The sequence below is a fragment of the Pelobates fuscus genome, chromosome 4 (assembly GCF_036172605.1).
Source record: "Pelobates fuscus isolate aPelFus1 chromosome 4, aPelFus1.pri, whole genome shotgun sequence".
NCBI classification, from domain to species: domain Eukaryota; kingdom Metazoa; phylum Chordata; class Amphibia; order Anura; family Pelobatidae; genus Pelobates; species Pelobates fuscus.
The window spans coordinates 240,668,677-240,685,347 of record NC_086320.1 but is presented as its reverse complement, the minus strand read 5'-3'; the positions used below and the strand labels follow the sequence as shown (position 1 = coordinate 240,685,347).

Sequence of the window (16,671 nt, the reverse complement as noted above, 5' to 3'; positions counted from 1 at the left end):
TTTGTTATTTTTATTTTTGTGTGTGTTATTTCTGTTATTTGTGTAAGACTCGACATGCGGCCAACCAGAAGATTTAAAGGTAATCACATTACTTAAGCTGGTCTCTTGGAACGTCCAAGGTTTGAATTCCCCTCAAAAAAGGGTTTCAGTGTATAAATTCTTAAAGGAGAACAATATAGACATTGCCTCTATTCGGGAAACTGACTGGATTGATTCTCCAAATAGATTATGAAGATTCAAGAAATATCCAATGATGGAATTAATTTTATGGTCATCCAGCTCTACTTCCAACAACTTAAGAGTTCTAGTTATTAGGCCCTTAGATCCCAATATATCTAAATACCCATAGACCGTGTGTTGATAAATATTTGTTTTTGTATTTATATAGTTTTTAATTCTTAACCCCTTCAAGACGGAGTCAATAGTGCACTTTATGATCAAATCCAAAACGTAAACAAAAACTGGAATTTGCGCTACATGTCTGTTCAACCGTAATTCACCGCTGTCACATTAAGTGCACCCACACTCATTATATATCATTTTGTTCAGGAGAAACAGGGCTTTAATTTATCATTAACTATTCATATATAGAACAATTTATTGTGAATAAAATTTAAAAAAATGTGAGAAAATAAGATTTTTTTTTAAATTTGTATTTCCGTCTGACATTTTAGCTGTGAATGTCATAATACTGTTTTAAAGCAAAAAAATGCACATATTTGCAATCAGCGATTTCTCACGAGTACAACAGTATCCCCCATTAAGAGGTTTTATGGTGTTTTGGAAAGTTACAGGGTCAAATATAGAACGTTCCATTTTCAAATTGAAATTTGCCAGATTAGTAATGTTACCTTTGAGACGGTGTGGTAGCCCAGGAATGAGAATTACCCCCATAATGACATACCATTTGAAAAAGTAGACAACCCAAGGTATTGAAAGTGGGGTATGTTTAGTCTTTTTTAGTAGCCACTTAGTCACAAACACTGCTCAAAGTTAGTGTTCATATTTGTTTGTGTGTGAAAAAAAGCCAAAAACGAATATTTGGCTACTAAGAAAGACTGGACATACCCCACTTGCAATACCTTGGGTTGTCGACTTTTGCAAATGGTATGCCAATATGGGGGTAATTCTCATTCCAGGGCTACCATACGCTCTCAAAGGCACCATAACAAATCTGGCAAATTTCAATGTCAAAAAAATGAAAAGCCTTATATGTGACTCTCTAGCTTTCCAAAACACCATAAAACCTGTACATGGGGGGGTACTGTTATTCTTGGGAGACTTCACTAAACACAAATATTAGTGTTTTAAAACAGTAAAACATATAACAACAATTTTTTTTTTTTTACCACTACCCACCAGCAGGGGGACTGTGACATTTCAGACAGTCCCCCTGCTGGCAGATCCACAGCCAGCTATAGGGGGCCATGTGATTGCTCTTTGATCACATGGCCCCCCGGGGCCTCATTTGCCAGGGGAGGGCTGCCTGGTCTGTCAGGCAGCCCTCCAGAAGAGGATCGCGGCGGAGGTGAGTACACAGGACCTCCAGGGGCTGCAAGCCGTTACGACGTTCTATGCCGCCGCAACGGCTTTAAAGCCCTTTTAATGCAGGACGGCATAGAACACCGTAACGGCGTTAAGGGGTTAAAAAACGAAAAGGATCTGTAAAAAATATTTTGTACACTTGGAAAGCTAAGCATGGTTTTATTTTAAAAGGCATCAGCAATTCTATTTATACCCGATTGCCTTCAATTATACATACCTATTTCTTTCATATTATATTGAAGAATTTCTATGGGAGCATGTGTAAGAATTGAATCTGAAAGCTTTAATTTATTTTTTAACGTTTTTAAGGTGTCAAATATATTGGCATTTTTTTTTTTTTATTTGTTTGGTTTAGTTCATCTGTCCAGAATATTGTATTAAGGTTACCTAGCGAGCAGTTTTATTGTTCAATCTGAAACCAAGCATTATTTTGAATATTACGCTTGATCCATACTATTGCATTTGTAACTAAACAAGCTTGATGTAACTTAGCAACGTCTGGAAATGATATACCACCTTTATTATATTTGTTTTGTAGGATCTTTTGAGATATTCTTGGCCAAATAATCTTTGATATTGTAAAATCCGACTACTGGAGGACTCTTAATCCTAATGACAAAGAGTATACCTTTTTTTTTTCTAGTGTTGGTTGAATCAGGACTTCTAGGATCAGTTATTAAATCGAATATCAGGTCTATAATCGGATCATGCTCCGGCATGTTTTAATATCAAACTGAATTATAACTTTAGACCAAGGACTTGATAGAGATTAAACTACCGTATATACTCGAGTATAAGACGAGTTTTTCGTCACATTTTTTGTGCTGAAAACCCCCCACTCGTCTTATACTCGAGTGAGTGTCTGTATTATGGCAACTTACATTGCCATAATACAGACAAGGACCACCAGGCTCATTACAAGCCCGGCTGTCCTGTTGGGGGCTGGCAGGAAGCGTTTACTTACCTTTCCTGCAGCTCATGTCAGCTCCCCTGCAAGTCTCGCGAGAGCCGCGGGGTTAGAGCGTTGCCACGGGTGACCGTGGCAACGCTCCGCGCGGCAGTCATGTCCCGGGACTTGCAGTGGAGCTGACCGCACCGGAGGAGAGAGAAGGGAGCTGCAGGAAAGGTAAGTAAACGCTTCCTGCCAGCCCCCTCCTACACAGTGCACACCACTGGACCACCATGAGAGCCCCCCTCCCTGACCAGCTAACAAGCAGGGAGGGGGGACAAAAACAAAATAAAAATTTAAATGAAAGAAAATAAAAATATTAATATAAAAAAAAATATTAAAATAATAATAATAATGTAAAAAAAAATAATAAAAATGCCCACCCCCCACCAAGGCTCTGTATCACATACACACACACTGCATTCAATATATATATACACACTGTAAATAAATATTCAATTAATATAATTTTTGGGGGATCTAATTTTATTTAGAAATTTACCAGTAGCTGCTGCATTTCCCACCCTAGTCTTATACTCGAGTCAATAAGTTTTCCCAGTTTTTTTGGGTAAAATTAGGGGTCTTGACTTATATTCGGGTCGACTTATACTCTAGTATATACGGTAAACTCTTTTAAAATCTGAGTATAATGTTAAAAATTTGTCATCTGATCTCGAGAATTTTGTAAATGTAAATTACAATGGCGAAGTGGTGTATTCTTAAAAGTTATGTAAAGGGTCTTTTGATAAAATTGGGCTCAGGTTAAAAAAATAAAAAGAGGGTTCTCTATCAGAATTAAAGGTTAAATTAGCAAATAAAGAACGAATAAATAAAACTATGGTAGATACTGATCTGGTGAAAGAGATAGCTAGTTAAGGGATCATATTAAAGAACAAATATATGACAAGGTAAAAAAAATATAGCATTTCTCAAAGGTGGTACCACAACAATAATAAAATTAACAAGGATCTTTCAAATAAAATCAAGAATGATCTTAAGGATAAATCTATAAAAAAAAAAAAAAAAAATATTGACTGGGGACAAACAACTAACCTCCCCAAGGGATATTTCCCAAGCATTTGTGGACTTCTATAGATTATATAAACATGTTGGGAACAATAATAAAGAAATTGAAGAATTTTAAGATAACCTAAAATTACCAAAGCTGAACCAAGAAAAATCAGACTTTTTGAATGCCCCACTTTTAATAACTGAAATTAAAGACTTGATAGTTAACCTCAAATCAAACAAAGCCCCTGGCCCAGATGACTTTTCTGCTATTTTTTTTTTTTTTATATATATAAAAAATTTGCTAGGATTATTGCACCTATCCTTTTGAAAGTATTTTCAGAGGCCTCGGCCAAGAATCCCCTTATCAATGAGATGCTGATGGGATCAATTATCCCTATTCCAAAATTGGGTAAGGACCCATCCTATATATTACTAATTATATGCCAATTTCTCTTATTAATAAAGATATGAATTTTTTTTTCTCAGATTATGTCCAATCATTTTAAAGAGGTAATTTATGATTTAATTAATATTGATTAGTTGGGCTTTGTCAGGGGGAGAAGTAATACAGATATTTATTATAATTTATAGGATCGATAACTGTAAACTGGAATCTGTTATTATGGCCCTCGAAGCCGAGCAGGCCTTTAACAGAGTCCATTGGAGATTCCTTGACTCTGTTCTGGGGAAATTCGGCGTTGTGAGCCAATTTAAAGATATAACTGTGTTGCTATATGCGAATTCCTCAGCAAAAATAAGAAATCCTTTTTTTGAATCTGACCCTTTTATAATAAAAAAAAAGTGTACTAGACAGGGTTTTTTTTGTACATTCTCACCATTAGCTATTATGATTAGAGACAATATAAATATTAAGGGAATTAAAACACATAGTGGAGAGATCAAAATTTCCCTCTTTGCAGATTACATGCTTCTCACCCTGATGGATCCTTTGACTTCAATTCCATATGTTCTAAACTATAGACATCTATAGTGAATTTTCGAATTATAAAATTAATATAAAAAAACCCCTCAAATTTTGACTTTTTTTACTAAATCACAAGAGCTACTGGCCTTGCAATTCCCTTTCTCATGGAAGGCAACTAGTATCTGGACTCCCTAGATATAACTAATTCGAAACAAATTAATTATGACACCTTATTAAAGAAATTTCAATCATAACTAGAAAAGCTACAATTTCTGGGGAAATTGTGTGAAGTGTTCTTGCCTACACCAGTAGTCTACAACTGGAGTGCGCGAAGTAACTGTTATTATTTATTTATATATCACATTTAATTGCAACGTTGTTGCCCAAAGTGCTTCACAGTTACATTAAAACATACATTTATAAAAACATTAGCAGGTGTACAAAAGGCCCTGTCTATGACATAACTTTCTGCTGCCGCCTGGCACAGGTCAGAGTATTTTGGCGGTTGCCATCTTCAAACGGTCGTATTTTAAAAACTATACATCCTACAACGAAGAGCTTTATATTGTGAGAATCACAAGACCCAGACCTACATTTTGCGTAGTATGTCTCTGAAATATTAACAATGAAGGCACAGTCGCAGTTTAGAAATTGCCCTTCAAGTTTGAGCTGGCTAGAGTGAAGATTTAATGAATGTCAATGGACGGCGTGAGTTGCAAACAAATGGTCATATTGTGAAAACTATCAGGACTATGGCTTAGCCGTGGACATGTTTCGTGGCAACAGGGATAGCTGAACGTTTTGATGTAAGATTTGTGTAGGTGGGCTTGAAAATGAGGGAGTGGTGGCAGTTTAGAAATCATGTCCTGATTTTTCAGCTTTTGCCAGCTCCCACTCTAGTTTTGAACATTTTGCCATTCATTCCTATGGGACCAATTTCACCACAAGAACGACGATATTCCGTGGACCATTCGGCGAAACGTTCCACAAAGTAATAGCAATCCGATCGGGAACAATCTGCACGTTTTGGTATATTTTTGTCTATGTAGTGTAAAAACTGTGGTAAATTTGGCTATAATAATAATAATAATAATCATAATAACTAGAAAAGCTACAATTTCTGGGGAAATTGTGTGAAGTGTTCTTGCCTACACCAGTAGTCTACAACTGGAGTGGGCGGAGTAACTGTTATTATTTATTTATATAGCACATTTAATTGCAACGTTGTTGCCCAAAGTGCTTCACAGTTACATTAAAACATACATTTATAAAAACATTAGCAGGTGTACAAAAGGCCCTGTGTCTAGGACATCACTTGCTGCTCCAGCCTGGCACAGGTCAGAGTATTTTGGCGGTTGACATCTTCAAACGGTCATATTTTAAAAACTGTATGCTATGCAAGAACACTTAATAATATATATGTGAGATAACATTAAATGGTCTTGCTATGCAAGAACACTTAATACATGGAGAAAGATTGAGGCCTCCTGCCTAGGCAGACTAAATATGGTAAAATCATTTATTTTATTGTTTTAGAGCGTTGCCATATAGAATAGGACAGTTTCAGAGCATATTTTCTAAATTAATTTGGCTAAATAGACAGCCCAGGATATCTCGAAATATCCTACAAAAAAAACTTATACAAAAGGGGGTATATCCTTTCCACGTCTTTAAACTTCATGAAGCAAGTATGCTATCTCATACATCTATGTGGTTACATTTAGAAATTGAAAATCACTCTGGGCATACCTTAGAACAGGAGGATAGTCCTAGTTGTAAACTAAATATTTTGTTTTGGATTGGAATACTACATTTGGGGAAAAGAGATTTCAATATTTGTTCTAACAGAATTCTTATTGATATGATATATACATCTAGAATTCTAAGTAGAAAACAAAATTTACAGGATAAGCTAGTTTATAAAGTTCCTCTGGAGTTTTTACACTATGTAATGGAAGATATTAATGTACAGAGTTGGATTCAACACGGTATAATGGGGACTTATATTGTAAGAACAATCTTATTTAATTTGTTCAACTACAGGCAAAATACAAAATTCCATCTAAGAATGAAGAATTTTGTTATGTCAAAAATAGTATCTTATAATCATATTATAGACTCCTTTTAAACTCTAATTAAAACTAAGGGGCTGATTTCTAGATCTACCAAACTAATGGATTCAATTGAACAAGCATCTTAGAGAGCCCCATTTGTGAAATGGAAACTGCATCTTGATAAAACATTCCTACTTTCAGACTGGACACAAGCTACATTACTGAAACGTCCTATCCACTGGGTATCCCTCTGTGAACTACATCTGAAATTCTATAGATGGTAGATGGTTCCAGCTAGAATGCATAAGATCTCATCAGTTCATTCCAGAGTTTGCTGGAGATGTGGCCAGGAAACCAGAACTATGTACCATATATGATGGGAATGTATAGGTCTGAGGAATATAACAACTCAAATGTTTAATCTAATACATTCCCTATTTCCAGAGAAAATGTATATCTCCCCTCAATTGTTTCTTTTAAATATTGAATTTCCATTGCAAGATAAGAGACAAAGATTTTTACTTACTCATATATTTTTCACAGTCAAAATATGTATAGCGAGGGCTTGGGAAAAAAACAACTCCTATACTATGGAGGGAGATTATGGATCAACTAGATTTTCAATATACGATGGAGCCTAACTTTGTCTCTAGCTCAGGTACTTGGACATCCTACTCAAAAAGTAATATAGATCTCCCGACTGTGATTTGGCCCCTCTGCTTTTGATTTTGTTAAGAGAAAAGGAGAGAGAAAGGAAGACTATTTAACGTTATATATTTTACTAAAGGTGGATGTTAGGTACCTAATATTCCTATCTTTGATTTCTTTTGACTTTTGTATGTTTTGTGTTTGTGTATATGCTGATTGATCATCATATTTTGCTTCTGTCTGTATACAACAGTGATGGCAAATACAAATACGTTTTTTAAAATTTTTGTATTGTATTATTGTATACTGTAAATGTAAAACAAATAAAATATATATAAAAGAAATAAAAATTGGTATGTTTGACTTGTAAGGTTAATAGCTGTCACAGAAACAAAATTGCCACACAAAAGTATATATTTATATTAAGCAGGCATCACAGGCTATTTACCTAAGGGTATTCTGACACTTTTAACGTAGCTATTTAACAGCCAATCTCTGCTAAATAAAGTAGTAAAATTATGTTTTTTTCTGATAGTTACCATACACACACACTTAAAGTTATTTTAACGTATATTTCATAAACCTAATGTGTACTACTCTTGTAGTTCAGCTACATCTTCTGAATAGAACGATACCCTCAATGCATGCCTTTGGGACTATTTTGTGAAGTTACAGTGCCAAAATTGAGATCTGACCATTTCAGTTTTCACAGTTAAAATTTTGAGTGTTATTTTATTTTTGCAATTTTGTACACACACATTGCACTTTAGCAGTTTATTTTGGAAATTTGATATATGCTACGGTAATAAAAATCACTAAATTATGCTCAGCTATATTTTCTTGAGTAGAGAACGAACCCTTTTGCATACCTTTGTCAGTTTTTTGTGAAAATACAGGTCTGAAATTATATCCTGCCCAGTACAGGTTTTGAAAAAAAAATGTAAAATTGAAGATGGGCATTTTAATAGCTCGTATATTTATGTTACGCCACAAATGCATGCCATTTTCAAAAGTGGACACCACAGGGACTCTCACATAATATATTTTGAGCTTTATTGAAGTGACATTTTCTCACCATTCTTTTCTCCAAACTTTGTGATATTCATTTTTTTCCCTATTTTTTTTTACATATGCATAGTATTTTTGTCCCAATGTAATAAAATGATCTTAGGTGTACTCCGCAACATCTCCTGAATACAACAATAGCCCATATGTACATCTTTCGAAAGTTATGATTTTACTCAATCTTAATCCCAATCTAAATACTTTATCTTAAACCAAACCCTAATTATAAACTAAATCCTACTCTAATCATAACCACTAATTCTGACCCACAACCTAATCCCATGTCTAACCCTGATTATAACCTTAATCTTAACTTTAACAATAGTTTTAGAAGTATTTCCTAGAAGAGTTCAGCAAAGGAATCCTAATCTAAACCATAGTCCAAACCGTAAACTGAAACACGATCCCCCCAAAAATAAAAAAATTCTAAACCTAATCTTAAAACTTTTACTTAGTCTAAACCGAATAATCCATAATTTTAATTCTTAATTCAATCTTCCCAAAAGATTATATACCAAAGGTTTCCCTCTGCTAATATCAGTACTGATATTAGTAAAGGGATCTAAATCTGTGTTTCTTCCATCTACTGGCTATTTTCAGTATTACAGCCTCCTATTTCTTACATTGAAGAAATAATGCCCAATGCATTGCGATCAACATTGGGGCATAGAGGGTGACCCTCCAGGGTATAATCAGACCCTCAGGTTCTCTAAATTAACAGACCTAGTGAGAAATCACAGTGGCTGAGCTTGATCACTCAGCTACAGTGTTCTCTATGGAGTTAAAGAGCTAGATGAAGTGCTGACTTCCAGCACTTTATGCAGTTCATCAAAAAGTCTGGGGCCACTATAAATAGCCCCAGATGACAGAGGGAAGCCCCAGGATACCTGGGTTTCCTGGTGTGAACAGGGATTTAACCCTGCTCACACTACATTGCTGTCTATAGGGATTTAAATCCCAGTTTAAAGAGACTACATGCCGATCTCACTTTGAGCTTTGCATGCAGCTCATCAAAAAGTCTGGGGCGAATAAAAATTGCACCCTGGTGTGAGCAGGGTTTTTATTCTGTGCACACGCATTGCACCAATGGGGATTTAAATGCCTGTTTGCAGCGCTCACTTTGAGCTCTGCAAACAGAGCATTGGCCAGTCTGAGGCTACCAATTCTGGCCCAGGGTGCAGAGGGGAGCCACAGGAATCAAATGATACCTGGGGTTCCCAATTACAAACAGGAAAACAGTCTGCATGATGGACATTTTCTGTCCTGCGTCTTTAAGTAAAGGACAAGCATGAGGGAAAAATTTTGCCATGCGTCCTTGTGGGGTTAAGAAATCAGTTGTCTAGGCAAGGAACGTTAACCACTCAGTGTTTTCTTAAGAATGCCGCCAGGCTTACAGATATCTTTGAATATCCAAATGGCAGGGAAGTGAAATGGCGTATTCTCTGTCCAAATCTGGACAAGATTTTGCAATATAGTAGGCTGACATACTGATGCCTGAAAAAAACCATCTGCAGAATGTTTCAGCTTGGGTCCCAGCTGCCAGTTACTTCACAAGCTGGGAAAGTGCTTTTTTTTTTTTTTTTTAATCACTGACCAACAGGTATGTGCTTTATGAAAACCCCTAAAACACACCTTGGAAACCACTGCTTTAAAGCAACACTCCATACAAATAAAGCACTTAAGCTTCCTTTATGAATCAACCTTGCTACACCCCGCAGTTGTCAATCTGACAATCGTTCCTGTTACTTCCTGGTATCTTATTTCAGTGTAGCTAAACTGCCTAGTAAATACTTCTCATTCAGCAGCATTGGGAAATCTGTGGTTGGACAGTCACAGAAAGTCTGTGCTGGGGAAGAAAGGGAGGGCATACTGTAGACCTAGAGACATATAATGTGATGGCAGATAAGAACCATTCGGTACATTAAGTCTGCCCAATTTTCTAAATACTCTAATTAGTCCCTGGCCTTAACTGATATCTAGGATAGCCTTACAGATCTGCAGCATTTGCAAGTCGTTTTAGATATACACCCATTGAAAACATGCATAATTAAATGCATTCTTGTCTTCACGGTCAGTATTTCTTCTAAATAGAGACACTATATATTTGGGCAATGGAGTGTCCCTTTAAGTATTGGTGAGGAGACACCATGGCTTTGAAATTAGCTTCCTTAAAACTTTGGCTTATCTTTATCTTCATGTCTTTTTACTTGCAGGTGATACTTGAAAATTAGAATATCGTGCAAAAGTTTATTTCAGTAATGCAACGTAAAAGGGGAAAATAATATATGAGATAGACGCATTGCATGCAAAGCAAGATAGTTCATGCTGTGATTTGTCATAAGTGCGATGATTATGGCTTACAGCTCATGAAAACCCCAAATCCACAATCTCAGTAAATTAGAATATTACATGCAATCAATAAAACAAGGAGTGTACAAAGAACAATATTGGACCTCTGAAAAGAATAAGCATGTATATGGACTCAGTACTTGGTTTTGGGCCCCTTTTGCAGCAATTACTGCCTGAATGCGGCGTGGCATGGAAGCCTGTGGCACTGCTGAGGTGTTATGGAAGACCAGGATGCTTCAATAGGGGCCCTCAGCTCTTCTGCATTGTTCGGTCTCATGTCTTTCTCTTGGCAATGCCCCATATATTCTCTATGGGGTTCAGGTCAGGTGAGTTTGCTGGCCAATCAAGCACAGTAATCCCACGGTCATTGAACCAGGCTTTGGTGCTTTTGGCAGTGTGGGCTGGAAAATGAAGTCAGCATCCCCATAAAGCTCGTATGCGGAAGGAAGCATGAAGTGCTCCAAAATCTCCTGGTAGACAGCTGTGTTGACCCTGGACTTAATGAAGCACAGTGGACCAACACCAGCAGATGACATGGTTCCCCAAATCAACACAGACTGTGGAAACTTCACACTGGACTTCAAGTATCTTGCAGTGCATGCCTCTCCATTCATCCTCCAGTCTCTGGGTCCTTGGTTTCCAAATGAGATGCAAATGTTGCTCTCATCAGAAAAGAGGGAAAAAGGGGAAACTAATATACGAGATAGACGCATTACTTGCAAAGCAAGATCGTTCAAGCTGTGATTTGTAATAAGTGCGATGATTATGGCTTACAGCTCAGGAAAACCCCACTTCTGAAGCCAAGAGAAAGACATGAGACCGAACAATGCAGAAGAGCTGAGGGCCGCTATTGAAGCATTCTGGTCTTCCAGTAATTGCTGCAAAAGGGGCCCAAAACCAAGTACTGAGTCCATATACATGCTTATTCTTTTCAGAGGTCCAATATTGTTCTTTGTACACTCCTTGTTTTATTGATTGCATGTAATATTCTAATTTACTGAGATTGTGGATTTGGGGTTTTCATGAGCTGTAAGCCATAATCATCGCACTTATGAAAAATCACAGCATGAACTATCTTGCTTTGCAAGTAATGCGTCTATCTCATATATTAGTTTCCCCTTTTACGTTGCATTACTGAAATAAATTAACTTTTGCATGATATTCTAATTTTTCGAGTATCATCTGTAGATTTTTCCAGCGCTGAGAGTATGGATTGCAGTATTTCTTATTTCAACCATCAGGAAACAGCATTGAGCATTCTGCACAGGACAATATTTTGGTTTGCAGAAAGCTTTTAGCTTTGTATTTGAGATCTAGACATCTGTAATATATTTTAGGAATACCAGTGGAAGAAAAATACTAACCAAAATACGTATTTAAAGTTAAAAAAATAAAATCTATCTAACCTTAAATTACCTCAGACTATGCAGTGGCAGGTGGCCACGTTACTCGTTAGTTCTACAGCCTTTAAATATCCTAAGTTCATTTAAAAATAGACCCATTTCATGGAGTTCCGCTTGTGTTTGCTTAGTAGTGCATTCGGTACGCTGTGGAACGCATGAGATGCCTGGGCAGGCCTTCCATCGGCTATGCAAAGGCTCAGCATCTGTACTTCCATACATCTGTAATCCAAAAACGATCTAATACATCTCCAGCTTGCTTTGAACACCACCCAGATGTCCTGTAACTTTCATCATCAATATGAGCCCAAGCTCACTGCCTTTGTGGCTGGCCGTAACTTTATCCACCTAACATATTGCAACATGGAGAGTACCCGTCTGTCTTGTTGACAAACAATTAAGAACTGGGGAAAACTCCAAAATGGCAATATTTAAGGTATGAAACGGAGTGGAACATACTTAATTTTATTTCATTAATAGGCTACATGCCCATCAGCTTTCTTTACACCCTTCTGTACTGCCACCACACATAAGGAAAATAATAAAAGTAATACTAAATATTAATAATAGATATCTAGACAGACAGATGCACAGTGGCTGGTAATCACTGAAGTTTTGCATTTTAGAATTGAAAAAAAATAGAATAGGATAGATTAATCGTGTTACCTCTGGTTGTGCAGAAAACTCTCTGAGGAGGTGACCGTTCCAAACAAATCTTTGATCTGCCTAACAGAAAGATGCACCAGATATAGTAAGCATTCAGTAATACCACAACACAAATAAAGTCAGTATCTAATTAACTTTAAATATACTGCCATTTTTGGAAATATGTAAAAGGAAGCACCAAAACAACTTTAGCTTAATGTAGTGGTTTTGGTGTATAGATCATGCCCCTGCAGTTCAAACTACTCTATTCTCTGGGACTTAGTAGTTACAACACAGGGACATATAAATCTGTTAGGTAGGGAAATCGAAAGCTCTGTTAGGTAGGGAAATCGAAAGCTCTGTTAGGTAGGGAAATCAAAAGCTCTGTGAGGGAAGGAAATAGAAAGCTCTGTGAGGGAGAGAAATAGAAAGCTCTGCGAGGGAGGGAAATAGAAAGCTCTGCGAGGGAGGGAAATAGCAAGCTCTGCGAGGGAGGGAAATAGAAAGCTCTGTGAGGGACATCGAAAGACTCCTTGAGGGGCATCGAAAGACTCCTTGAGGGGCATCGAAAGACTCCTTGAGGGGCATCGAAAGACTCCTTGAGGGGCATCGAAAGACTCCTTGAGGGGCATCGAAAGACTCCTTGAGGGGCATCGAAAGACTCCTTGAGGGGCATCGAAAGACTCCTTGAGGGGCATCGAAAGACTCCTTGAGGGGCATCGAAAGACTCCTTGAGGGGCATCGAAAGACTCCTTGAGGGGCATCGAAAGACTCCTTGAGGGGCATCGAAAGAATCTGTCAGGAGCATCGAAAGAATCTGTCAGGGGCATCGAAAGAATCTGTCAGGGGCATCGAAAGACTCTGTCAGGGGCAACAAACTGTATATTTCAGTGTTCAAATCTTTTTGCTCCATGTAAAAATCCTGCATACGTTCAGTTTTTTCTAAGAGTGTTATCAAAATCAGCATCCTTTTCAGTCAGGTTGGGAGTATTGTATTTTTTCAAATTGTTCAAATCCTTTTTTTTTTTTACCAATAAACAACCATGAATTTGGAAAGCTGGTTAAAGCAGGGAACTCTTCAGAGAAAAAATATTATTACTTCTACTTGTTCGGCACTTCTAGAAACTGAGAAAGAAGATACAACTAAAAATCCTGAAAACATGCCTGAAATAGTTGTATCTACTGTTCCTCAAATAGCAGAGACAAGTTGAAAAAGAAAAAAAAAAAGCACATAATGCAAGCCAATCTTCTTCTCACACAAATAAAATAAAATATGATGATAGCTACTTGTCATTTGGATTCACAAGTGCCAGAAATTAAGATTGTCCTGAAGCACTATGCGTACTTTGCAATAAAATATTGCCTAACAATTCAATAGCACCTGCTAAATTACATAGTCATTTTGAGCAAAACCACGCAGAGTACAAAGATAAAGACATTAACTTTTTTAAGCGAAAGCTAAAGGAGTATCAGAAGAGTAAACAATTTAGGAGCAAAAAAATCTCAAAATGCTAATGAAAAAGCCACAGAGGCTTCTTACAGAGTGAGTTACCGCATAGCATTTGCAGGAGAAGCAAACACAATTGGGGAATCACAAATAAAACCATGAGAAGTTGAGTAAAAAAAATTTAAGCTGTGCCGCTTTCCAACAACACAGTTTTGCGCCGAATTCATGATCTTGCTGATGACATCCTGACATCCATACTGAACTAATTTCTCGACTGCATCAATGTGATGGGTACTCACTGCAATTAGACAAGTCCACAGATGTTGCAGGACTTTCAGTTTTGTTGTTTTTTGTTAGATAACATTTTTGACAAACTGATTAAAGAAGACTTGCTTATTTCTAGGTGAAACTTTGAAAATTCATACCACTGGTGAGAACATCTTTAACTGAATCCAGAAGTTCATGAACACACACAGTATAAATTGGGACAAATGTGTAGATGTGTGCAGTGATGGTGCCAAAGCAATGGTTGTGAAAGGGGCAGGCGCTGTGACACCAATAAGAAATGTAGCAAAAAACAGCACCAGTTCTCACTGTGTTCTTCACAGACATGCACTGGTAGCTAAAAATATTTCAATCTCACTTAAAACTGTGCTAGACAAATCGGTCCAGATTATTAATTTTATATAAAGTCAACTATTACAGTTACGACTATTTAAAATACGTCAGGATATGGGTAGTCACCACTCTGCTCTGCTTTTGCATTCAGAAGTCCGTAGGCTATCACAAAGTAAAGTTCTTGTTAGAATGTTTGAACGGCGTCAAGAGTTGTTTGCATATTTCCAGGATCATAAATTCGGATAACTCTATGGTTATCCAAAGTAGCATATCTTGCAGACATATTCACAAAATTAAATGACATATGTTTATCACTCCAAGGAAAAAAACACTAATGTTTTTAATGCAAGAGATAAAATATTTTCGCTGTCTTGTAAGCTGCAGTTTTGGACCTCATCTGTTGAGCAAAATAATTGTAACTCTTTGCCAACACTTAAGGATTTTCTTGAAGAATCAGAAATTGAAGAAGAAATTCGCAATGAAATTGTAGATAATCTGCCATTTAATCACATCTTTTAATCAGTATTTTCCATTCTTGAATGAAAGCAACATTGACTGGGTTCGAAAACCATTCATAAGACAAGCCAGCCAATTTTTCTGATGTAGATTTCGAGAATCTGATTGATATAACTTCTGACCGTCAACTAAGCCAAAAATGTAAAGAAGTTTCTCTTATTGCTTTTTGGGGTGATTTACGCGAAGAATACCCAGAATTGTCCAAGCGGGCAATCAAAGTTCTGTTGTCATTCGCAGGCACATACTTATGTAAAACTGGATTTTCGCTCTACTCTGCAACAAAAACAAAGTATCGAAATCGACTTGACGCAACTGCAGACATGCGAATACAACTGTCAACAATTAAACCAGATATAAAAATAATTTTCCAGCAAAAGAGAACATTACACTCTGCTCATTGAAAGGTTTGCGCTGCGGCGCACATTTTTTTGTTGGGGTACCAAAGTTTTGCTATACCAAGGCAAAGGGTTCAAAGGGAAAAATTAATTGGGAAATCCTGTGATAGAGCATGCAGGAGCCAGAGCAGGAGATAAAAACAAAACTAGACAGTAGGCTGTGTGATTCGCAGGCAGGTTGTGGCTAGGATTGCATAAACTGAAATAAACATTATTTCACTCCTATATAGCAGATAACAGAGCAGTGAGACTGCAGGGGCATGATCTATACACTAAAACTGCTTCATTAAAGGGACACTGTAGTCGCCAAAACAACTTCGGCTTAATTAAGACGTTTTTGTGTATAGCTATTGCATCTAAAGTTGCACTGCTCAAAAACAGAAACAAAAGTTAAATCACTTTTGTTTCTGTTTTTGCAGCTCTATCCACACCTGCCCTGGCAGTGACTGACACAGTATGCATTAAAATGGTTTCATTTTCAATCAGATGTAACTTACGTTAAACATTTTTATATCTCCTGCTCTGTAAATTGAAATGTATTCACATATAGGAGGCTCCTGCAAGTTCTAGCAAGCTACTAACAGAGTAGAAGATCTGAAATTCTACATTAAACAGAATTTGCAATAAAGGAAGTGTAAATATTAGATGACTCTTTACAGAATATGGAATTAGGAGGCTGTGCAAGTCACATTCAGGGAGGTCTAACTAGGGTGGCATAAACAAAGTGATTTAACTCCTAAACTGGAGACAATTGAGCAGACTGAAGGGGCATGACCTATACACCAAAACTGCTTAATTAAGATAAAGTTGCTTTGCTGACTATAGTTTCCCTTTAACTTAGAAATTCATTTTGAGTTCTCAGCAATTGGCACTTTAGTGAATAACCCTAAAGGCAATTTAGATGGGTGAACGTTTTATTTATTTTTCTTGTGTACTTACCCTTTCTAAAAGGCTCATTTCTTGGAATTCCGGACTTGTATTTGCTAATCGTTGCAATGTGTGAGTAAGGTCATATGAATTTGAATAGTAAAATCCATCCACGCTTAAAACATGACTTATCATAGCAAGGAAGGTTTTATTATCCTGCAACTGTTCATAAAAGCA

The 16,671-nt window shown here is 36.9% G+C and overlaps 1 protein-coding gene across 2 annotated transcripts in view; it reads right to left on the bottom strand.

Moving 5' to 3' along the window:
• Window positions 1-16,671, bottom strand: part of SACM1L (SAC1 like phosphatidylinositide phosphatase) — a 207,886-nt gene that overhangs the window by 117,256 nt on the left and 73,959 nt on the right. For both annotated transcript variants that reach the window (XM_063452016.1, XM_063452017.1), the window contains 2 exons: window positions 16,507-16,656; window positions 12,613-12,672 (listed from right to left, as the gene is read on the bottom strand). In XM_063452016.1, coding sequence (XP_063308086.1) covers window positions 12,613-12,672; window positions 16,507-16,656 — 210 coding nt within the window. The remainder of the gene's footprint in view (window positions 1-12,612; window positions 12,673-16,506; window positions 16,657-16,671) is intronic.